This window comes from Eublepharis macularius, chromosome 14 (genome assembly GCF_028583425.1).
Source record: "Eublepharis macularius isolate TG4126 chromosome 14, MPM_Emac_v1.0, whole genome shotgun sequence".
NCBI classification, from domain to species: Eukaryota; Metazoa; Chordata; class Lepidosauria; order Squamata; family Eublepharidae; genus Eublepharis; species Eublepharis macularius.
In genome coordinates this window covers 47579942-47599463 of record NC_072803.1, presented here as the reverse complement: position 1 = coordinate 47599463, position 19522 = coordinate 47579942, and the positions used below count along the sequence as shown (strand labels likewise).

Below are 19522 nucleotides of genomic sequence, written 5' to 3'. Positions count from 1 at the left end.
ATGTTTTTGGAAGCATGCTGCATTGTTTATTTATTTAAAACATTTATTTACTGCCTTTCTACCCCAAGGCAGCAAACATTGTGGAAATCACTACCAGAAGGTGTAGTGATGGCTTCCAGTTTAGATACCTTTCGAAAGGGGCTAGATCAAAATTGGTTCCCATGTTAGTCTGTCTGTAGCAGTAGAAAAGAACAAGAGCGCAGTAACACCTATAAAACTAACAAAATTTGTGGTAGGACAGCCAGGGCTTTTTTTCTGGGAAAAAAGGTGGTGGAACTCGGTGGGTTGCCCTCGGCAAAAATGGTCACATGGCTGGTGGCCCCGCCCCCAATCTCCAGACAGAGGGGAGTTTAGATTGCCCTCCATACCATCCAGCTGCACGGAAGGCGATCTCAACTCCCCTCTGCCTGGAGATCAGGGGGCGGGGCCACCAGCCATGTGACCATTTTCAAGAGGTTCTGGAACTCTGTTCCACTGCGTTCCTGCTGAAAAAAAGCCCTGGTCACAGCTCATCTGAAGGAGAAATGAGCCGTGACCCACGAAAGCTCATACCCCACCACAAACTTTGTTAGTCTTATAGGTGCTACTGGACTCTTGCTCTTTTCTCCTGTTTCAAAAGGGGATTAGACAAAATCATGAAAGAGGCTCATCAATGGATATTAACTGTGATAGCTACAGGGAACCTTCCACGTTCAGATACTGTATCGTTCTGAGCCCCAGTTGCTGGTGGCAAACAACAGGGGGAGGTTTTTAGCCTCCATGTATAGCTTATGGAAAGCAGCTTGCTGGGCCAGATAGCTGGTCTCATCCAGTAGAGCTCTCTTTATTTGGAGACCCATGTTTCTTAATTTTAATGTTTTCTCTCTGTTTTGTAGCTCATTTCCAGTGATGCTGATGGAGCTATCCAAAGAGCTGGCCGGTTCCGGGTGGAAAATGGCTCCATTGATGAGGTAAGAGAAGGTCTCCATTTTAAGGTTGCTTTTTCACCCAGACTTGTTAGACATTGGCTTGGTTACTGTGGGCAGCTGTCCAGATCTGTCTCTGCCACTTTGTAGCTTGAAGCAATCTCTTCTTCGTTTTTGGGTTTGCATGGCTGCAGAGGCAGTGTTGGTCCTGGGTTATTGCTCTGTGGTTCAGAGTTCCAGCTGTCTCATTGCTGACCTTCCCCGCAACATGGGCTCTGTTCGTTGGCTCATTCCTGCACAAATACAGATATGGGCAAAGGGCTCTTTTAACTTCTTCTTTTCCAGTATGAACAACAGCAGAGGCTGTGGCATTATGCAGATGAGCTGCTTTCTCCTAAGCTGAGCCATACGCAAAGGGCTCTTCCCCCACCACTTCATACATAAACAGCAAGAATGGCTCGGGCAGAACCCTTCTCTTAAGTGCATCAGCTGCTCATTTCCATTTGCCTGAGTATTGGCTCCAGCATGGGAATCAAGGGAAATGTTCTGCCAATGCCTCTGCAGTTGCTCATGTTGAGGAGCGTTAAAGATGCCTTTGCCCGTGTACCACTTCACATAGGAGAAAGTGGGTGATGCACACAATGTTGTTTGAGGTCAAGGGCCGTGGCGGAGGCCAGATTACACCCCTGGGTTGCCAGTTGCCTACATCTAACTGTTTCAGAAGCCCTCTTCAGGAGCCATCCCACTCCGGGTTTGTACGGGTGTGTAAAAAGGACACAGAGCCAGGGGTCACTCACAGTGTCTCCACTTCCCACTTCTTCAGCAGGGACGAACCAACAGAAGGGAATTGCAGGCTCCCCACTTCAATTGCTCGATCACATGTAGCAGCCAGCTCATGCAATTAGCAGTCCTGCTCCAGCCAGTTGCCCAGCTCTCCAATTATCACCTTCACCTCTTCCATCCAGGTCTCAGGCTGCTTCACCCTTCCTGCAGGGTTAAGCCTTGAGATGTCTGCCCCCGGATCAGTGTCCCAGGAGGTGCTATTTGCTGTGTCTCTGGCTAGGAATGCTGCCTCCCAATGAGGTTCTAGTTTCTCCAAACTGCAGAGACTCCAGGCCTCACAACATCCTCTCCTCTCCAGCCTCCTGTCTGTACCAGTCAGCTGCTTCCTCTCTCCTAGGGTCAGGGCATTCTAGGGAATGTCAGTGGTGAAGCCTTGAGTTGAGTGATTTCTCGCTTTTCCTTCCCATTTCAGAATGCAGATTATGCCCCTGGTACGTGGCGCAGAACAGATGTGCACTTGGAAAACCCAGAATACCACACCAGATGGTACTTCAAGTATTTTCTAGGAAAAGGTAGTTTACGCTTCTCGATGTGTGAACATAAATGATTTAAGAATGCATTTGAATAGTGGTTAATACCTCTTTCTCGTGCCTTGATTGGAGCAAGTGGCTGTCTGGGAGATCCTTTTCAGCTCCGCTGAGAGTGTTGCGACTTCAGTCATGTTTCCATATCCAGAATCCAGAGTTGGTTCATCCTTTAGACAGTTTCGCATGGCTGGTGTCAGAAGCTGGCATTTTGGGGCAGCTGCCAAAACCTTTGGGCCATGGGCAGGCTCATAGCTGCAGCAGAGTTTTTCTCTGTGTGTGTGTCTCATAATTCTAAGCTATGGTGTGGGTATGGGTGAGGAGGGTCACCCGGTGAAATTGGAGGGTGCTAGATTCAGAAAAGAAAGCACTCCTCCACAGTATATAATAATGACTTGGAGAATTCTTTGCCTTCAGATGTGCCCACATTCTCTTAAAGGATTAGCCAAGTTCATGGGAGACAGGTCTGTTAATGACCATTAGCCATAGCTAAATGGAACTTCCACGTTCAGAGGCAGGATATCTTTGAACACCAAATGCTGGGAGAAAACAACTGGAGGAGGCTTTTGCTGGACAACAGCAACAACAACAACATTCAATTTATATTCTATTTATAGAACATAAATTGAATGTTGCCCTTCTGGACAACTTAACGCCGACTCAAAGCGGTTTACAAAGTATGTTATTATTATCCGTACAGCAATCACCCTGTGAAGTGGGTGAGGCTGAGAGAGCTCTGGAAGAGCTGTGACTGATCCAAGGTCGCCCAACTGGCTTCAAGTGGGGAATCAAACCCAGTTCTCCAGATTAGAGTCCTGGCACTCTTAACTATTTCATCAAACTAGCTCCTGCTTGTCGGCTTTCAGCATTTGCCCGGCCTCTCTTAAAAGCAGAATGCTAGGCTAGATGGACCTGTGTTCTTCTGCTTAAACCTGCTTCCTTGGTCTGTCATTCTGCAGTGTTCCCTCTATAGCAGTCTGCGGTGTGTGCATATGGCTATCCTTTTGCAGCTCTGGCTGTCCTGCCTGCTGCAAAGAATTGCGTTTTGTGCCAAATGCACAGTGAATGTTGCATGGAGGCAGCACGCTGTGGATTGCTTGTTTGCGATGTGCAACGTCTGCGTCTTACGCACAATGGTTTTGCACTTCCTGATGGGCATTGTGTTTTTTCCCCAGTGCATCAAAACTATGTGGGCGCAGATGCAGAGAAGAATCCTTTCTTTCTGTCTGTCGTGCTTTCTGACCAAAACAATCAGCGTGTTCCTCAATACCGTGCAATCCTCTGGAGAAAAACAGTAAGGGGCAAATAGTTGCCTTTTCTCTCTTTGTATTTAATATCGTTTGATGTGAACAGATCTCATTTGTTAGCTCAGATTCTGATGTTTCTTGTAATCAATGGGAGATGGCACGCTAGAAAGTCCAAGATTCAAAACAGACAACCCTCCTATTACGTGTTCAGATTTTTTACCCTCCCTTATCTGTGAATTGACAGCCCTTGAAATCTTATTCACTCATTAGTGCCCTGGGCATATTTGTAAGTGTCTTATTGATCGTACAGAAAATCTGATGTATTATATAGTATTTCTGTTTCTTTCATTCTCTTTTAGGGTACTCAGAAAATATGCCTCCCTTACAGTCCTACAAAAACTCTGTCTGTGAAATCTATTTTAAGGTAAGAGAGCTGTATTTTATTTATAATGTGCTTTGCTTCTGGTCTGAGGAACAAAATGTACAAAACAAAGCACACCTCTGTGTGATTCGAAAAGAAACGTAATGCTGGGTATCTCTTAATTGTATTTAAGAGCTGTAGATAATGCATTATTCCCTCTATCCTCTGCCCTCAGTGCCAGTTCCACTCCTACCCCCCTGACTGCTTGATGGTGACCAGGTCCCATTTTAAACGATTGTTAACCAGCTTCAAACTCTGTATTTAAACCAAATTACAAGAGAGCCCTGATAATTTTTAATAGTTGGCATCAGTGCTGTTGCAATGCTTAAACATGGTTAAGTCCAGCTAGGGAACTGATGCTGATGAGTGGAGGCCTGGGGATAGGAGTGTGTGATCCCATAGTTCACTTCCAAACTCTTAACCGTGGTTAAGTTACCCACAGTGTTAAGTTTGGCTCAAATCAGTAAACACTAAACTTTGAATCAGTAAATGTAACTCCCTCCCCCCGGTTGTCTGCTGACCCGCTCAATGTGTATACCGTCTACCACCCCATGGGATGTATTGGGTTGGGTTTGGCTAATGGGCCGCTGTGTAGAGTTGCTGTTTTCTTGTGCTGAATTTTATGTTTTTAATGTGGCTTTTATTACTTGATGTTATCCGACCAGAGCCCACTTGCGGGGAGAGCGGGCTATAACTCCAATAAATAATAATAAAATAATAATAATAAACACTAAACTTAGGATGTATACAGGGTAAGGTCTTCCGTACGCTAGTTAATATTAATTGATATTCCTATGAAACATTGACATTACAATTTTATTGGCATTTCAGTGCCATGAATCTCGACAAATTTGAAAAAGGTCCTAGAGAAATTCTTCACCCTGAAATTCAAAAGGTAGGTTGTACAAATTTTTTTCTGGGGAATTTTTTTTTAGTATTTCTTTTCTCTATCAGATATTTTAGATTGTTTTGTAGAATCAGTTCAGTGTAAGGTTTTGCACCAGGAGATTGCCTTTTGCACTGATTCCTTCTGCTATGTATGTGCAAAAACATTTAACTGAACATTTACCTTTCGTGAAGCTTGTTCATAGGATTCCATGTGCTGGAATCCGGGATCCAGCTGATGGGCTTATTGTTCTGCATTCATGGTTAAATTCTCAGACAGAGACCGTGTATGTTGTGGTGGCCAGTTTGAGCTGAAAGTACCTATAAAGACTGGCAACAACAAATCACAGAGACTCTTTGGTTAATGTTAAAATGAAGTCAGTCCAGATCGACAAAGAAAATTCTCTATTAAAACAGCTGTAATTTCAGACTTTTTTCCAGTGGTCTCATATTGTTAATCATCCGGGTGGGGGAACTTTTTAAAAATTACCTCTTTTCCTTCTGGTTGAACGATTTTCCAGACTTGAAGTACCTTTTGCATTCCTGTTCCGACAAGTTGCTCTTTTGGTAAAAGATTGAATTATGCCTGGAAGCAGGTACAGTAAAAATACTGCAGTGATCATTTTAGAGTCTATCAAACATTTTTAAAAGTGACGAAGATTGGGATTTCTGTTTTGCGAGTCCTTTTTTTATATAAAGGGAAATTCTTCATATAACTCCTTCATTAACTTTGTACCTTGGGGAGGAGAGCCTAACATAGGAAGAGAAAGTGAGGTGGTACATACAAAGATGGAAGAAAACTGGTGTGAGCCATCAAACTGAATAAAGGTATCACAAACGGTTGAACAGATGGCCAACACATCTATGGCAGGACTTGAGGGGTAGTTGCTGGGCGTGATGCCAGAGCAGCAGGTGCCAAGGAACACCTTGTTACGGACACACTTTTAATTAAATTTCTTCCTCTGTATTAACAGACTGGCTTATAAATCCTGCAAAAAACCCCATCCCTTGTTTTCCAAGGTGCTTTGTGAGTAAGATGTGATGGCTGTATTACTGACCCTCCTGCCAGCTTAAGTCAGCCCAACGATTTCTTTTAAAGCCGCCTACTTTTGGGACATACATTAGTCTTAAGATCTACAGTCTTCTAAGTAGTAACTTTGGAAGAGACTTCCCAGAAGCACAAAAAACTCCTCCATTAACTAGATTCTATTTCAGAGAGTGTTCAGTTAAGTTTATGACATTTTGTGGCCTTTTTTTCTTGTGGTAAACACTATGATTTGCTGTTTTGAATATATTTTTATCTCCTGATGTTGGAAAGTGAGTAGTGTTAAGGTTTTATTATTGTTTTTATGCATTTGTTTGTAAGCCATTCCAAATGAAAGAGACGGATATATAGATTTTTCCAGTAACTGAGACACTATATGTGCACCCCTTGGTCTTATGTGCAGAGTTTCAGCCAGTGTCTCCATGCCATATCCAGTTATTTCTCATCAAGGATTTTGAATGCATGTGATGCTTCCAGCATCCTTCAATAGCTATTTTTAACTGCATGTCTGTGTTGATAATCTAACATCTTGGATTTATTACAATACATTTTATATCTTGAGATTTTCAGTACAATTTGTATCCTGAGATTTTCAATAATGAAAGTTACGGATTCTTTTCGGTCGCTTAAAGTGATACCTTAGCAGGGGAGTTCTTAACTTAAATTCCCTGGATATTTCTTCCAGCTCTAACCTTTCTTACCAAACTCTTGATACGTAGAGAGAAGTAATAATGGAGACAAGGGGCAACTGGGTCTTGCGATGTTTCACCCTGCAAGTGGGCAACGGGTCCTTTGTGTATTGTGATCATGGGAGCACCACTATGACGTCCCCAATGTCTGTTGTTGCTGAGGCACGAACTGAATTACTCTTCAGCTGTTAATCCTAACATGCAAATCAAGCGCATTTGCCTAGTTTCTCTTACTTTGCATAATTTATCCTGCTTCTTACATGCAACTGAAGTCCTACCCTCCGCCCACTGGGAATCCTATTTGGAAGCAGTCAGTCTTCTGATATTTCTGCAGTTACCACCTAACATTTTCAACTATTTCTTCACAGGCGTGAGATCTAGAAACTTGCTCATTTTTATTACAGTAATGAGATGTTTCAAAAATTGAATGCTGCAGCCGTTACTGTATTCTGCAGCTTTTCTGAACATGGTGTGGAACTGCAGCAAACACACACCCTCTCCCATGCACATCTGTTAATATGAAGTGCTCATGCCCTGGAGATCATGTTCATTGATTTTTGTAGACTCTCTTCTGGTTTTACTTTGAGCACAATGGAAACTGGTGGAAAAGGTTTTTTAATTAATGTACAGACTAAATATGTTTCTCTCTCTCCCCCTCCCCCTTCCAGGATTTACTGGTTCTGGAAGAACAAGAGGTAAGGCACTGACCAATCCTTTTAAGTTCCCAGAAGCCTGTCTAGCACGCATCATTTCCCATCCGGAATAGGCCTCATTCTACTTTGTAGGTGCATTTTGTAGGTTTACGCTACAGTGATGCCCTGAGAGTGACTTCTGAGATTCAGCCTATGTTTGCAATCATATTTTCTGCATGAGAATGCCAGTCAGAGCTGCAGAACCAGCTCCAGTTTATTGCATTTCACAGATCTGTTCTGACAGCAGTCACGCAGAATACTCACTTCAGAAAATACACTTGGTCAGTCATACCACCCTCTGAGGCCAGAACTACCCATTAAAGGATGCCACGGAAAACTGCATGCCTTGAGGTTACTACCACAAATGGCATCCCCGTGTCATTTTCTCCTCCCTCTACCATTTAAATAGTTGGGGAGGCATATCCCATGACATGACATCGTTATATTTTATCTCCACCCCCTTTGGGGTGGGAAAACTGATCCCATAACGGGATAAGGATTTCTACGCAGCCTCTGAGGGGAGAGAACTTTGACCCGGAGATGCTGTTTTTGATTGCCATCTATGTGATCAACGTAGCATCTTGTTCCAGCCTGAGAAGGACTTCAGAGGTGGAAGCGGACTCTGCTCATGCCCCCACCTTCTCACCTCCTCCCACTTCATTGTATTCTGAAGAACTGGTTGGCAAACTGACAGATAATCTGTGTGTGTGTGTGTGTGTGTGTGTGTGAGAGAGAGAGAGAGAGATCGAGAGATCTTGTAAAATGTTTATTAATGTGTCTGTTTTCTCCTTCTTCTTCTTGTATTCCCTGGGCCCATATATCTGTTCACTGTCATTGTGGGCCTTTCTAAGGTCCAGGGACCTATCCATTTAAAACTGTTGTTAAAGCACCCTCAGCCCCTTGGGTGGGGCCATAAATCAAAGCGCGCAAGTTGGTGCCGACACAGGGATGACTCATGAGAGCCATCCGTGTCTGAGGCACAGAATGGGAGGCTTCGCCCCACAGGCCACGAGTGCATGTCTGCAGGCTCTGTAACAATAACAGGTGTGGGTTTGTATATGCAGCAGAATGTCTAAAATTGAAGCTCTTCCACTGAGCAATACAGAGAGCTGAATGTGCTTCGGATCTCCAGAAGGCAAGGCGCTGACACCCCCTCCGTCTCCTCCCAAATGCTGCCTGTTTGGAATGAATGCACCCTGGTCCACGGAGGGGTCAGCAGGAAAGGAAACCATCCAGGAGTGCAGGGCTTTTTTTCAGGGGGAACGCGGGGGAACGGAGTTCCGGAACCTCTTGAAAATGGTCACATGGCTGGTGGCCCCACCCCCAGATCTCTAGACAGAGGGGAGTTGAGATTGCCCTACGCGCCGCTCCCCTCTGTCTGGAGATCAGGGGGTGGGGCCATCAGCCATGTGACCATTTTCTCTGAGGGCAACCCACTGAGTTCCACCATCTCTTTTCCCAGAAAAAAAGCCCTGCAGAAGTGCAAAAGCTGGGACCCCCCCCCCACATAACAATGAGTCATCCGAACTGAGGGAGTACAGCAAATGTGGGCGCTTGATTTCAGGCAATGGCAGGGGTTGCCAGCTTTTCCTTTAATGAGAGGTACTTCAGCATAATGAAAAGTATCCCAAGTTACTCTCCCGCCAACTTCCAGCATGTTACCAGCGTTTCCTCTGTCTTAGAACAGAACGTGGACTAGGAAGAGCACCAGAAAAGAAGCTGTCAGCTAAGTAATACAGAGGAAAATCCTATGAAATAAAAGCTTTAAAAAGACTAAGGCAGATATTTTCACAGTCTCCTCTTAGGTCTTTTAGGGGCTGTAAAAGAAACCCCTGCTCTGTGGCCATTTGATTTCCAGGACCAAGATGTTTCTGGCCCATGGTGCTCATAAGGTGGCCCTTACAAGGGCAGAAGGACAGGATTTTGTTAAATAAATAAAAATAAAGTATCTTATCTTGAAATGCGTGTGGTTCTTTTAGCACAGGGAAGATCCTGAGGCTATACAGGTAGCAGCCCAAGAAAGGGCCTTCTTGGTCATGGCACCAAAACTTTGGAATACCTTCCCCAGGGAGATTTGCCTGTCTCCCTCTATCATTGTCTCCTACCAGTGGTTGAAGATTCTGTTCCATTTGGCTTACCCCCCACCCCAGTCAACTCTTATTGGCCCTACTCCCTGGTTGTTTTTTTACGTCGTATGTTTTCATTATATTGTATTGTTAAATATCTCTATATACATTTTAAATATTATTTTAATGTTTTAAACATTAAATACTTGATGTTCGCCACCTTGGAGATCCTGTTTAGTTGGAAAGGCGGCGAATGAATGAATGAATGAATGAATGAATGAATGAATGAATGAATGGGGAAGACAATAATTCAGATCCCCACTCAGCCATCAACTCATTGTCGGTGAGTTTCAGTTGGTCATCTCTCTCCCCTAAGCTACCTCACAATGTTTTGTGAGGATATAATGGAGGAGTGGAGAACCATGTTCTTTGAGAAAGAAAAAGAGGGAAACCCCTCATTAAAAAAACAAAACACCTTAGTTCCCTTTTCAAGGAAGGGGGTAGATAAAAGAATAAAATGTCATTGCTTCTCTGAGCAGCTGTCCTGCTGGTGCAGGCAGTAGTTTACCTGAGCCATGGGACACCTGAAGTCAATTAAACAAATTGCCTTGCTTTAGTTAGTTGCAAGACTTTTGCATTTGGTAAGTGTTTGTGTCTGTGGAAGAGAGCCACGGCTTCCCTTTTACACACAGCTATCTCAGACGCTTTCACCTTCATATGTTCTCATTGTTGAAGGTTTTACAGATGCTGCAGTCTGCTCATTGCCAAGGTTTTATTAATTAATCTGAAAGCAAAGTTTTATTAAAGCCATCACATACTGAGCTACAAAGTGAACACAACCATCGGACACCCCGAGCATAAAGAAGTTCTTTCTTTCTCTAAGTCAGGTCTTGCTCTGGATTCTAACAGAATCGGATTGTCATCTATAAGAACAGGGCATTCTTAGTGGAAGCCCCATTATTATGGACCCAGCGCCTGCCCGGTTGGCAGCATCTTTTAGGAGATGATTTAAGATGTTTTTCTTCCACTGAGTTTTAATAGCCTTTAAAGGCCTTTAAAGAGAATTTTTTAAAAACTTCTGGTGACTTTAATGGCATTGATGGTACTGGTTGTCTTTAATAAGAGTTTTATGCTGCCTTAGAATAGAAGAGTTGTATTTGATTTGAATCAGTGGGCTTTTGAAAATTCTGATGGTCTTGCTATCTCTGTCCATTTGATTTTGTTATTTTCTTCATTGTACATTGCTTTGCACATTTTAAATGCATTTGATAACATAAGGAGAGTCAGCCTGGCTCACTCTTACAATAACTTGGTGTTCTCCTATTTTTCCAGGGCTCAGTCAATTTTAAATTTGGAGTTCTTTATGCCAAAGACGGACAACTAACAGATGATGAAATGTTCAGCAATGGTGAGTCTCCTGCAAATGGATTTTGATCCTTTGGCTGTCAGGCAGTTGAGTGCTCCTGGTTTATCTGGTGGGAGGGGACACAATGTGGGTGTAGAGCAACCAGCAGTGGTTTCCTTCATCAACGTGGCTGCTGGATCCACTGTGGTTGAACTTCTGGGAACCAGACTCCGCTTCCCAGGTCATGGGATCATCGAGAAGGCCGGTCTGGTTCCCAGTGCAAAAGGAGAGGCCCCTCCCTCCAGACACTCACTCTCTATGGAGAGTAACAGAGTAACATAAGTAAAAGAGAAGTTATAAGTTATCATCCGTGAATTAGACAAACTTCCCTCGAACCTTTCTGTAACATTTCTGCTGCCCCAAATTCTCCTGGTTTTTTTCACTGTCTCTACCCCTTCTCCTTTGCTGCCTCTATGTTTGGGATATCCCCAGAGTATCTTCAAGATGTTTCATCTTTTTCTTCCCCCCACATCCCATCTTGAAGTCCACTTTTCCCAGGAGGCCTAACTCCTTGACCCTCATTCCCAGCTGAAACATGTCCAAAGTACATGTAACTGCATTGATTCACATTCATCTGACCCTCCCCTCCTCAAAGTTACCTATTTTAATAGCATTTGCTTACTGCTCTTCCTCCAGGGAGCCCAGAGCAACCTACAGGGGGCTGTCCCATTTGCTTATATATATTCTGCTCCGTCCCTGACCTCCAAGTGGTTTAATCAAAAGTAAAAATTTGAATATACAAAACTACTTTATGCCAAGCATCTAGCATAGTAGTGTCTGCTTTGATCAGTAGCGACATTCTGGCTGAGAGTGATTATTGCTGCAATCTGACATCCCTTACGCGGGAATCACACACGAGACCTTCTGCATGTGTTCCTTCCCCGCATTGCAGCCTCCAGGATGGGTCCTGCTGCTAAATGGATCCTTTGCTAAATGGCCGTTCTGCAGAGCAGGTGGGAAGCAGAGCTGTCCCGGCTGTGGTGGTGGAAGTAGGTGGATTGTTAGCACTGGGAGGCAAAAAAAAGCTGCAATGGTCTGTAGCAAAATAAAAGAGAAGCCAAGTAATACCTTTTATCAAAATCAAAATCAAAGTGACACGGAGTGGTGGGCAAGCTGTTCTCCAGAATTGTCAGGCTGGGGGACAAAACCAGGCTCTTTCAGGTCATTAAGACCCTTTCGTTGGCATCCTGTGTAGAATGCTTTGTTGACTTCCCTGGGCACAGGGTGAGGTCAGGATCAGGCTGTGCCCTTGGCATGCTGGGAACAAAATTAAAAAAATGGAAGCCATCAACAGAAAACACAACAAGCTATAATGAATCAAATTCTGTAGAATGGGCTGGGCTTGTTGGGGAGTAGGTAATCATATTCTTGCCTTTAAAATTTGGATTTCAAGCTTCTGGACAAGGGGCTCCGTCTCTCTCTTTTTGCCCTGCGTTTCTCATTAAGCAGCCCTGAACATATTGATGATATCCTAGTCTAAATATTTATCTTCTTCTGTAAATTTGCCTCTGCCAGTTGAACTTTCCTACCAAAAAATGTGACAGTTGATTGTAAGCAAGCTCCATGTGCTTAAATGTGTTGTTAATTTTAGCCAGCTCCACTGGGCAACAAATGCTAAGGCGACTCCCTGGTTTCTTGAGAACTCTGATATTCCCACATATGAAAAATTCCCCCAGACAGCTGCGGCAGTGGATTCATTCTGTCCCCTCTAAGTATCTCTGCGTGTCTTGGCATTCATTTCTCTTCATGTCTCTAAACAACGACAAGAAATATTTTAGCGTCAGACTCGGAACATTTTGTGTTTGTATGACTAAAAACTCTGGCAGCCTCTTAATGCTTTGGTTATATTTGCAAAGCTGGTTTGACATATTTGTGTTCTCAACAGCCAAAACGAAAGGAAGAAACACCATCCGTTTCTCGCTCACCCCCAATTTGTCTGTCCTCATTTCTCATGTCTGTTTATCTCATTCTCAAGAGCTTGCATTGCAACATGGTGGAAGTCTCTTGAGCACAAAACAGACTGAGAAGAGAATGTGCCTCAAGGTTAGAACACCTGCTTTGCATGCAGGAAAGACTTGGGTTCAGTCGTGGCATCTCCAAAAACCAGACGTGGCATAGTGGATACAGTGTCAGAATACGATTCAGGGAGAGCTGGGTTCGAATGCCCACTTCTACCGTGGAAGCTCGCTGGGTGACCCAGAGCCCATCACAAATGCTCAGCATAGCCTACCTGACAGGGTTGTTGTGAGAATATGGAGGGTGGGAGAATGAAGATCTAAGCTGCTTTGAGTCCCAGCTGAGAAGAAAAGCAGGATATAAATAAATAAATGCACCATAAAGGCTAACAAAATGCATTGAATTGTTCATATTTTAGGTTGATGCTTTTATATTGGCAATAGAATGGTGGCAGGGTATATAAAAAAATCAACTTTATGGATGTAATTTTCAGTCCATCTGAAGAAGTGAGCTTTGACTAAAAAAACCCCTTATGAATTAATGTTGTTAGTCTAAGTTGCCACTGGACTCCTGTTGTATTTTGCTGCAACTGACTAGCATGGCCACCCATCTGAAATTACTATCATGGAATTAACCTATATGTCTGGCTAAATGCTAGAACATCACCAGTGATGTGACATCTTATCCAATTTTGCCAGAAATAGGGCTGCCAGGCCTCCCACTATGGCAGGAGGCCTCCCAGTGGCAGCTCTCCTTGCAATGGCAGGATAATTTTTTTTTAAGTCAGCACTGTGTACTCGGCTACGTCACATCCGGGAAAAACCCGGAGGTGACATACAGTAGCTCTAGGAATTGCTGGAAACTCTGTAGAGAAAGCATAGAGATTTCGGCGATTTCTAGAAATACCCTATGACACTTCCAGGTTTCCTCCAGAAGTAACGTAGTTGCTCACACATCAAACCCTCCCTGCCTCCAGGTTGGGAAGTTCCTCAAGATTGGGGATGGAGCCTAGGGAGGGTGGGTTTGGGGAAGGGAGTGGCCTAATTGGCATTAAAGGAACCCTTTTCTCCAAAGGAAATGATCTCTGTTACCTAGAGATTAGTTGTAATTCTGGAAGATTTCCAGGGCCCACCTGGAATTTGGCAACCCTACCCTAGCTGGAAGTGATGATATCTCATTGCCAGTGTTGCCATTACATCACTGGCAAAAGCCCCCCACCCCTGTCAGTCTCCTGTTGGTTGCCAGCCTTATACTAGCAACTCTACGTAAATGAAACTTCACACTGAAAGGGTTGTGTTGTTCTTTTGGTGCTACACCTCTGAAGATGCCAGCCACAGCTGCTGGCGAAACGTCAGGAACTACAATGCCAAGACCACGGCAATACAGCCCGGAAAACCCACAACAACCATCGTTCTCCGGCCGTGAAAGCCTTCGACAATACATCGTTGTGTTGTCCTGATTGCTGGTTTTAGGGGGGGGCACAGAGGGGAGGGCCCATTGAGGGGAGGGCCCACAGAGTCGCGGGTGTGATGACATTTTTTCGGGGAAAAGCCTAGAAGTGATGGCTGTTAGAAAACTGGAATGTGTGTGCGCAGTGTCACTTCATCACTTCCAGAGAAAACCCAGACATGATGTAGACAGCTCTAGGAATTGCCATAAGCGCTATGGTTTTACTATAGAGTTTCTGCTGATTCCTAGAGCTACCCTACATCATTTTCAGGTTTTTCCTGGAAGTGACATAGTGATGCGGCAAATGTTTTCTTCTTCTTCTGCCGTTCCAAGAGTGATGAGCAAAGCAGGCTGCCAATGGGAGGCATCCCTCCATAGAGGAAAGTAGGGTTACTAGCCCTCCTTATCTCCAAAGCAAGGGACAGACAATTACATTGCAGGTGCAGGGAGCCCGAGCTGGATTCTTTGCGTGCTCTGGAGGCCCTGATGATGTCACATCTGGTTGAAAAACGAAAGTGATGGGATCTCAGTTGGGGCAAAATCAGCCCCAACCAAGTGCCACATCATGTTTGGGGCAATTTGACCCATAGCATTTGACCCAGAAATGCATCATTGGGGCCTCTGGAGCAAGTGCACCATTTTACCATGTGCTCCAGTGGCTCCCAGCCTGCTGCCCCTCTTTCCCACTTGCTGGCCAGGCAAGCGGGTCCACAGGATGAAAGGTAGGGGCGGGGGATCCTCTGCCCCCACTGGGGGGCTGGTATCTCTTGAGGGCAGCCCTGGCAGCCCTAGGGATGACCCCGTTGTGTTCCATCTTTTCTTCTCTTCTGGTAACTCATAGAACATGGCACTCGGAGCGGAGGCCACTCATACCATTGTGACTGATTGTTGCCCCAAACTTGCTGGCCATCAGATTTGCTCTTAGCTCTCTTAAGGAAACTCAGCTTTGATCCAAGGCTGTGGTGGTTAATAACTCTTCTGACTTTTTCTCCTATTTCATTTGTATTGGCCTATAGAAACGGGAAGTGAAAGCTTTGAGAGACTATTGAGCCTCTTGGGTGACACCGTTACATTGAAGGGCTGGACTGGCTACAGAGGAGGACTGGACACCAAAAGTAAGGATTTATTGGTAATAGGAATCGTTCCCTGAGTCCCCATCTTCGGTCCTGAACAGATCTTGGCCTCTTTGCCAGTGCACTCCCAAGCATCTTTCCTCAGAAGTAAGTCCCATTGCTCTCAATGGGGCCTACTCCCTAGTAAGTGCAGCTTGAGATGGTCTGGAGCTGCATCATTTCAGACTGCACATGGATGCTCTCCCAGTTACATGCTTCTTCTGACCAAAGCTTCCTTTTGCATAGGAAACTGGAACATCAAGGAGAAAGCTAGGCTGGAACTCCCTGACATGCTAGATTTCTGGGAGTGGGGTATTTTTTTTTGTGCAGAAGAGCTTTCAGTTACGAGATTCCCCTGCCTTTCCCCCTGAAGTGGTGCAGTGAGGCTGACCATCTTGTTGCGAGCGAGCACTTTCTAATGTGTGAAAATGTCTTGTGTCCTTGCCCAGTCACTTCCTTTGCGTTCTTTTCTCTTGACTCTCATATTTTGCTTCACCTTTATGACTTCCTGAATATTGTTCCCAAACCATTTCTCAAGATGTTCTGTATTTGCAGGTCCCATAAACACCATGAACCCATTGGCAGTCCAAAAGTCTCCTGTCACCTGTTCTTCTTTTGAACTTATTCTACCGCTAAATAAGGTTGTGCCAGTGTTGTGTATTTTGGGGGACAACTTTGGTTTCCATGCAAGGGAAAACTATAATGTTTTGCTTTGCAAACTATTTCCCCACCACCACCACCACCACCAAAAAAGATGATGCTTGATGACAACATTGCTACCATCTAGCATTAGGCACTTTCCAGTTATAGCGTGCACACACTGTTATGTGCAGCCTGCCCTACAAGTATATACATTTACATTTGTTTAACATATATTTTATTTCTAAGTATGTCTCAACGTGCGGATCAAAAATTCCCAAGAAGGTGCACTCAGAACTAGGGAAGGGGTTTCTGCAAACTCAGGGGACCCCCAATTTGTATAAAAATAACATTTTTAAAAGCTCCTGGAACTGTGATGTCTGTACATGCACAGACATCACAGGAAGCAAAAAACACTATGGTGCACCAGTAAAAAATGGTGCCAGACATTGCCTGCCTAGCTGCCACTGGCAGGGGCCAGGGCAGAAGAAGGGTATGGAAGTGACAACTAGCAGGAAGAGACAAAGGAGGATTTTTTAAAAGTGGTCATGGTTAGGGTCAGGGAAGGGAGAGTGGAAGTCCTTACATATTCCCAACTTGTTGGATCTGTATTCCACTTTTCACTACAAGTGTTCCCCAAGCAGCTTGCATTTAAATAATTGCAGCAAAAGCTTTGTTATCAGGCATTTTAATACCCAGAAAACATGGTGAACTGGCATGCCTGGAACCCACAGAGGCAGAGGAATGGGCTGCAAGTCTGGGCAGGTCGTCAGCATGGCTACCACCCACCTTGTGGTGCTGTTTGCTTGCCTTGCTAGCTGGGCTGACTGGCCAGCAGCAATAGATGTGCAGGTGCTGGACATGCCCTGGACCTGCTCTGAAATTGCTGCTCGCACCACTGCCTACTCCACAGTGCTGCTGGCCAGTGGGACCAGCCAGGCAGTGGCAAGCAAAGTGCAGTGCAAGGCAGGGCGCAGCCCTGTCCAGGACCTGCAGCCCGTTCCACCACATCAACAGCTTCTGGTTTGTTATCTGGGTCCTCCGTTCCCCATGAATGCTGGTTAATGAAGATTTTGCAGGAGAATGATAAAAACTGCAGGGAGAGGTTCTTGGCTGGTTCTAGGCACTCTGGAACAATGCCTGGTTCCTTACAGCTTGTCCACTGATGGCCCTGTTGGTGGTCATTGGAAGCAGGAGGGAAGGGGGATTCTCAGCTGGAGCTGGAGGCAGGTGTGACGGGCATGCTGCATACATATTCACACAGAAACACACACACACAGAGTATAAAGTATATTAAAGGGTGGAATCTCTCTTCCAGTTTGCAAATGTTTTTCTATCCCTCGTGTCTTAAACTTTTTACCATGTCTTGATTAAAATTTGCTAGTGCTGCCAGGGGCCAAATAAATTTGCTCATACGCCTCCTGCTGGCTATCCCTGCTGTTAATGGCAGAAGGGCTCCCGAATGATGCATGGATTTTCAAACAAGCATGCAAAAGATATTAGTCCTGTTCGTGGGAAGAGGGGATTGGCAGCTTGCATCTCTTTCCCCCGCACCTTTCCTTTCGCAGTGGGATTGGAAAGCAGAAGGTGGTGGAAGGAAGTTTTGGTGATAGGGTGGTGGCAAGTCTCCTGCCAGGAAAGAGATCCCAGTCTCCCACAGGCTTCCAGCTGTGATTTAGTAAAAGTTGTGGGCTTGCTTGCATTGGAATCCATCATACCCTTTCCCAGGAAACATCCTTTTCTCTTAAAAAAAGAGAGAGATCAGATCACAGGAGTCCTAGAGTTAGAATGGCCTTGTAGGTTGCCTAGTCCAACCCCTGCCCAATTCAGGGAGTCCAAAGCTGGAGCATTCCTGACAGTTGGCTGTCCAGCTTCTGAATTAAGACCTCCTGTGAGGGAGAGCTTGCCATTGGTTCCATTTTCAAAGTTTCTCCCAATGTTCAGTTAAAATTTACCTTTCTGTGATTAGGCTATTCACATCTTTTATGGCAAGTCTGTTTTGGCTCACTGGCATGTGCTCTTCGTGATTCTGCCCTCCTTTTCTCCTCTCGGTCCCTTCCTTGTGCAGAGAATGCCTGATTATCTCAAAGTCTGCGCACTCTGGTGTTCTTGTCCTCACTTCTATGGGGCTTCATCGAGGTGTTCATGCCCGTTTCCCCCATTTTCAAGGCCGTCGTCCCATTTATCAACTGGCAGTTGGGGCAGCTTTCGGAGTCTCTGAATTACCTCAACCCACTGAAAGCGTATTTCTTCCCCCCCCCCCTCCCTTCTTTTTGCAGATGACACCACAGGAATCTATTCTGTCTACACGGTCTACCAAGGGCATGAGATAATGTTCCACGTTTCAACCATGCTTCCATATTCTAAAGAAAACAAACAGCAAGTATGTGGTTTCCGTATTGATTTTTCTTAGCAAACCACAAACCACCATCAAAGAACAGGGCAGGAAGTGGCCTGGGGAAACACTGCACTCCTTCCAGGAGGCGGGTTTTGGAAAAACATCACGTGAAGATCTTCTGTGTTCTGTGGCAGTCAAAGTTCTACTTGGTCTTGGGGTTATCTGTTTGCTTCCTTCCCCTTTGGAGCGGGCCTGTGTGTCTTCGATGGATCTGCTAAGGTCTTGTCTAGTGAGGCCTTGGGTTCTGTTGAATGAAAATAGTTTTACTTCCAAACAACCTTGCATAGGATTGTCCTGCATGCGGTACAATTTCTAGAGGACATAGGCCGTACAATTTCCCTTTTTTTTTTGTTTTACAGGTGGAAAGGAAACGGCATATTGGGAATGACATTGTTACCATCGTGTTCCAGGAAGGAGAAGAGTCTTCTCCGGCCTTCAAGCCATCCATGATCCGCTCCCACTTTACACGTATCTTTTTCCGTGCGCTTTATTGAATTTTCAGTTGACAGCTCCATTTTTTCTCCAGCATGAAAATGGGTGGAATCCAAATAACTGAATTGCCTGCAAGGTGGGGATTTCTGAACTCTGCCCTCCTTAAGTGCCCTCCATCCACCTCTGAAACTACAGACAGTTTTACAAACATGTTGGTTATTAACTTTTAAAGATTTGCTACCAAGATATAAGCCTGCCCATCGTCTGAGGTCTGGTCTGAATTCTCGCACCTTCTGAAATATGGTAGATAGGATGGCCCAGGCTCACCTGATCTCATCAGATCTGGAAAGCTAAGCAACGTTGGCCCTGGTTAGTACATCAGTGGATGACCGCCAAGGAAGTCCAAGGTTGCTAACCACCTCTGTCAGTCTCTTGCCTTGAAAACCCTGTGTGACCACCATAAGTTGTTTGCCACTTGATGGCACTTTGCACACACAGTTGTAAGAGACGGGCCCTTCTCTGTTGTGGCACCTGCTCGTGGAACATCCTCTCCTCATCTATTTACTTGAGGGTGTAGTCTCTTGTAACTTTTCAGTCCCAGGTTGAGGTAATTTCTCCTCGACATCTTGCGGCTTTCTGTGTTTTGATCTACTTCATTACCTGCTGTTCTTAAAGTCTTTGAGTGTCCCATGGGCTTTTGGCTTGTCTTAAAAGGTTTTTATGTGTTCGTTTTTTAAAAAATTGGTTTAATACTGCAGATTTTGTTGATTTATTTTCAAAGGATCTTTCTTTAAATGGATTTGAATGCAGTGGA

At 44.8% G+C, this 19522-nt stretch overlaps 1 protein-coding gene across 1 annotated transcript in view; it reads left to right on the top strand.

Moving 5' to 3' along the window:
• GARNL3 (GTPase activating Rap/RanGAP domain like 3) overlaps positions 1-19522 on the top strand; it is a 133425-nt gene that overhangs the window by 83746 nt on the left and 30157 nt on the right. Inside the window, exons 3-12 of the mRNA XM_054997400.1 lie at positions 876-950; positions 2161-2260; positions 3448-3566; positions 3879-3943; positions 4772-4835; positions 7228-7254; positions 10650-10725; positions 15144-15242; positions 18158-18261; positions 18636-18744. Coding sequence (XP_054853375.1) covers positions 876-950; positions 2161-2260; positions 3448-3566; positions 3879-3943; positions 4772-4835; positions 7228-7254; positions 10650-10725; positions 15144-15242; positions 18158-18261; positions 18636-18744 — 838 coding nt within the window. The remainder of the gene's footprint in view (positions 1-875; positions 951-2160; positions 2261-3447; positions 3567-3878; positions 3944-4771; positions 4836-7227; positions 7255-10649; positions 10726-15143; positions 15243-18157; positions 18262-18635; positions 18745-19522) is intronic.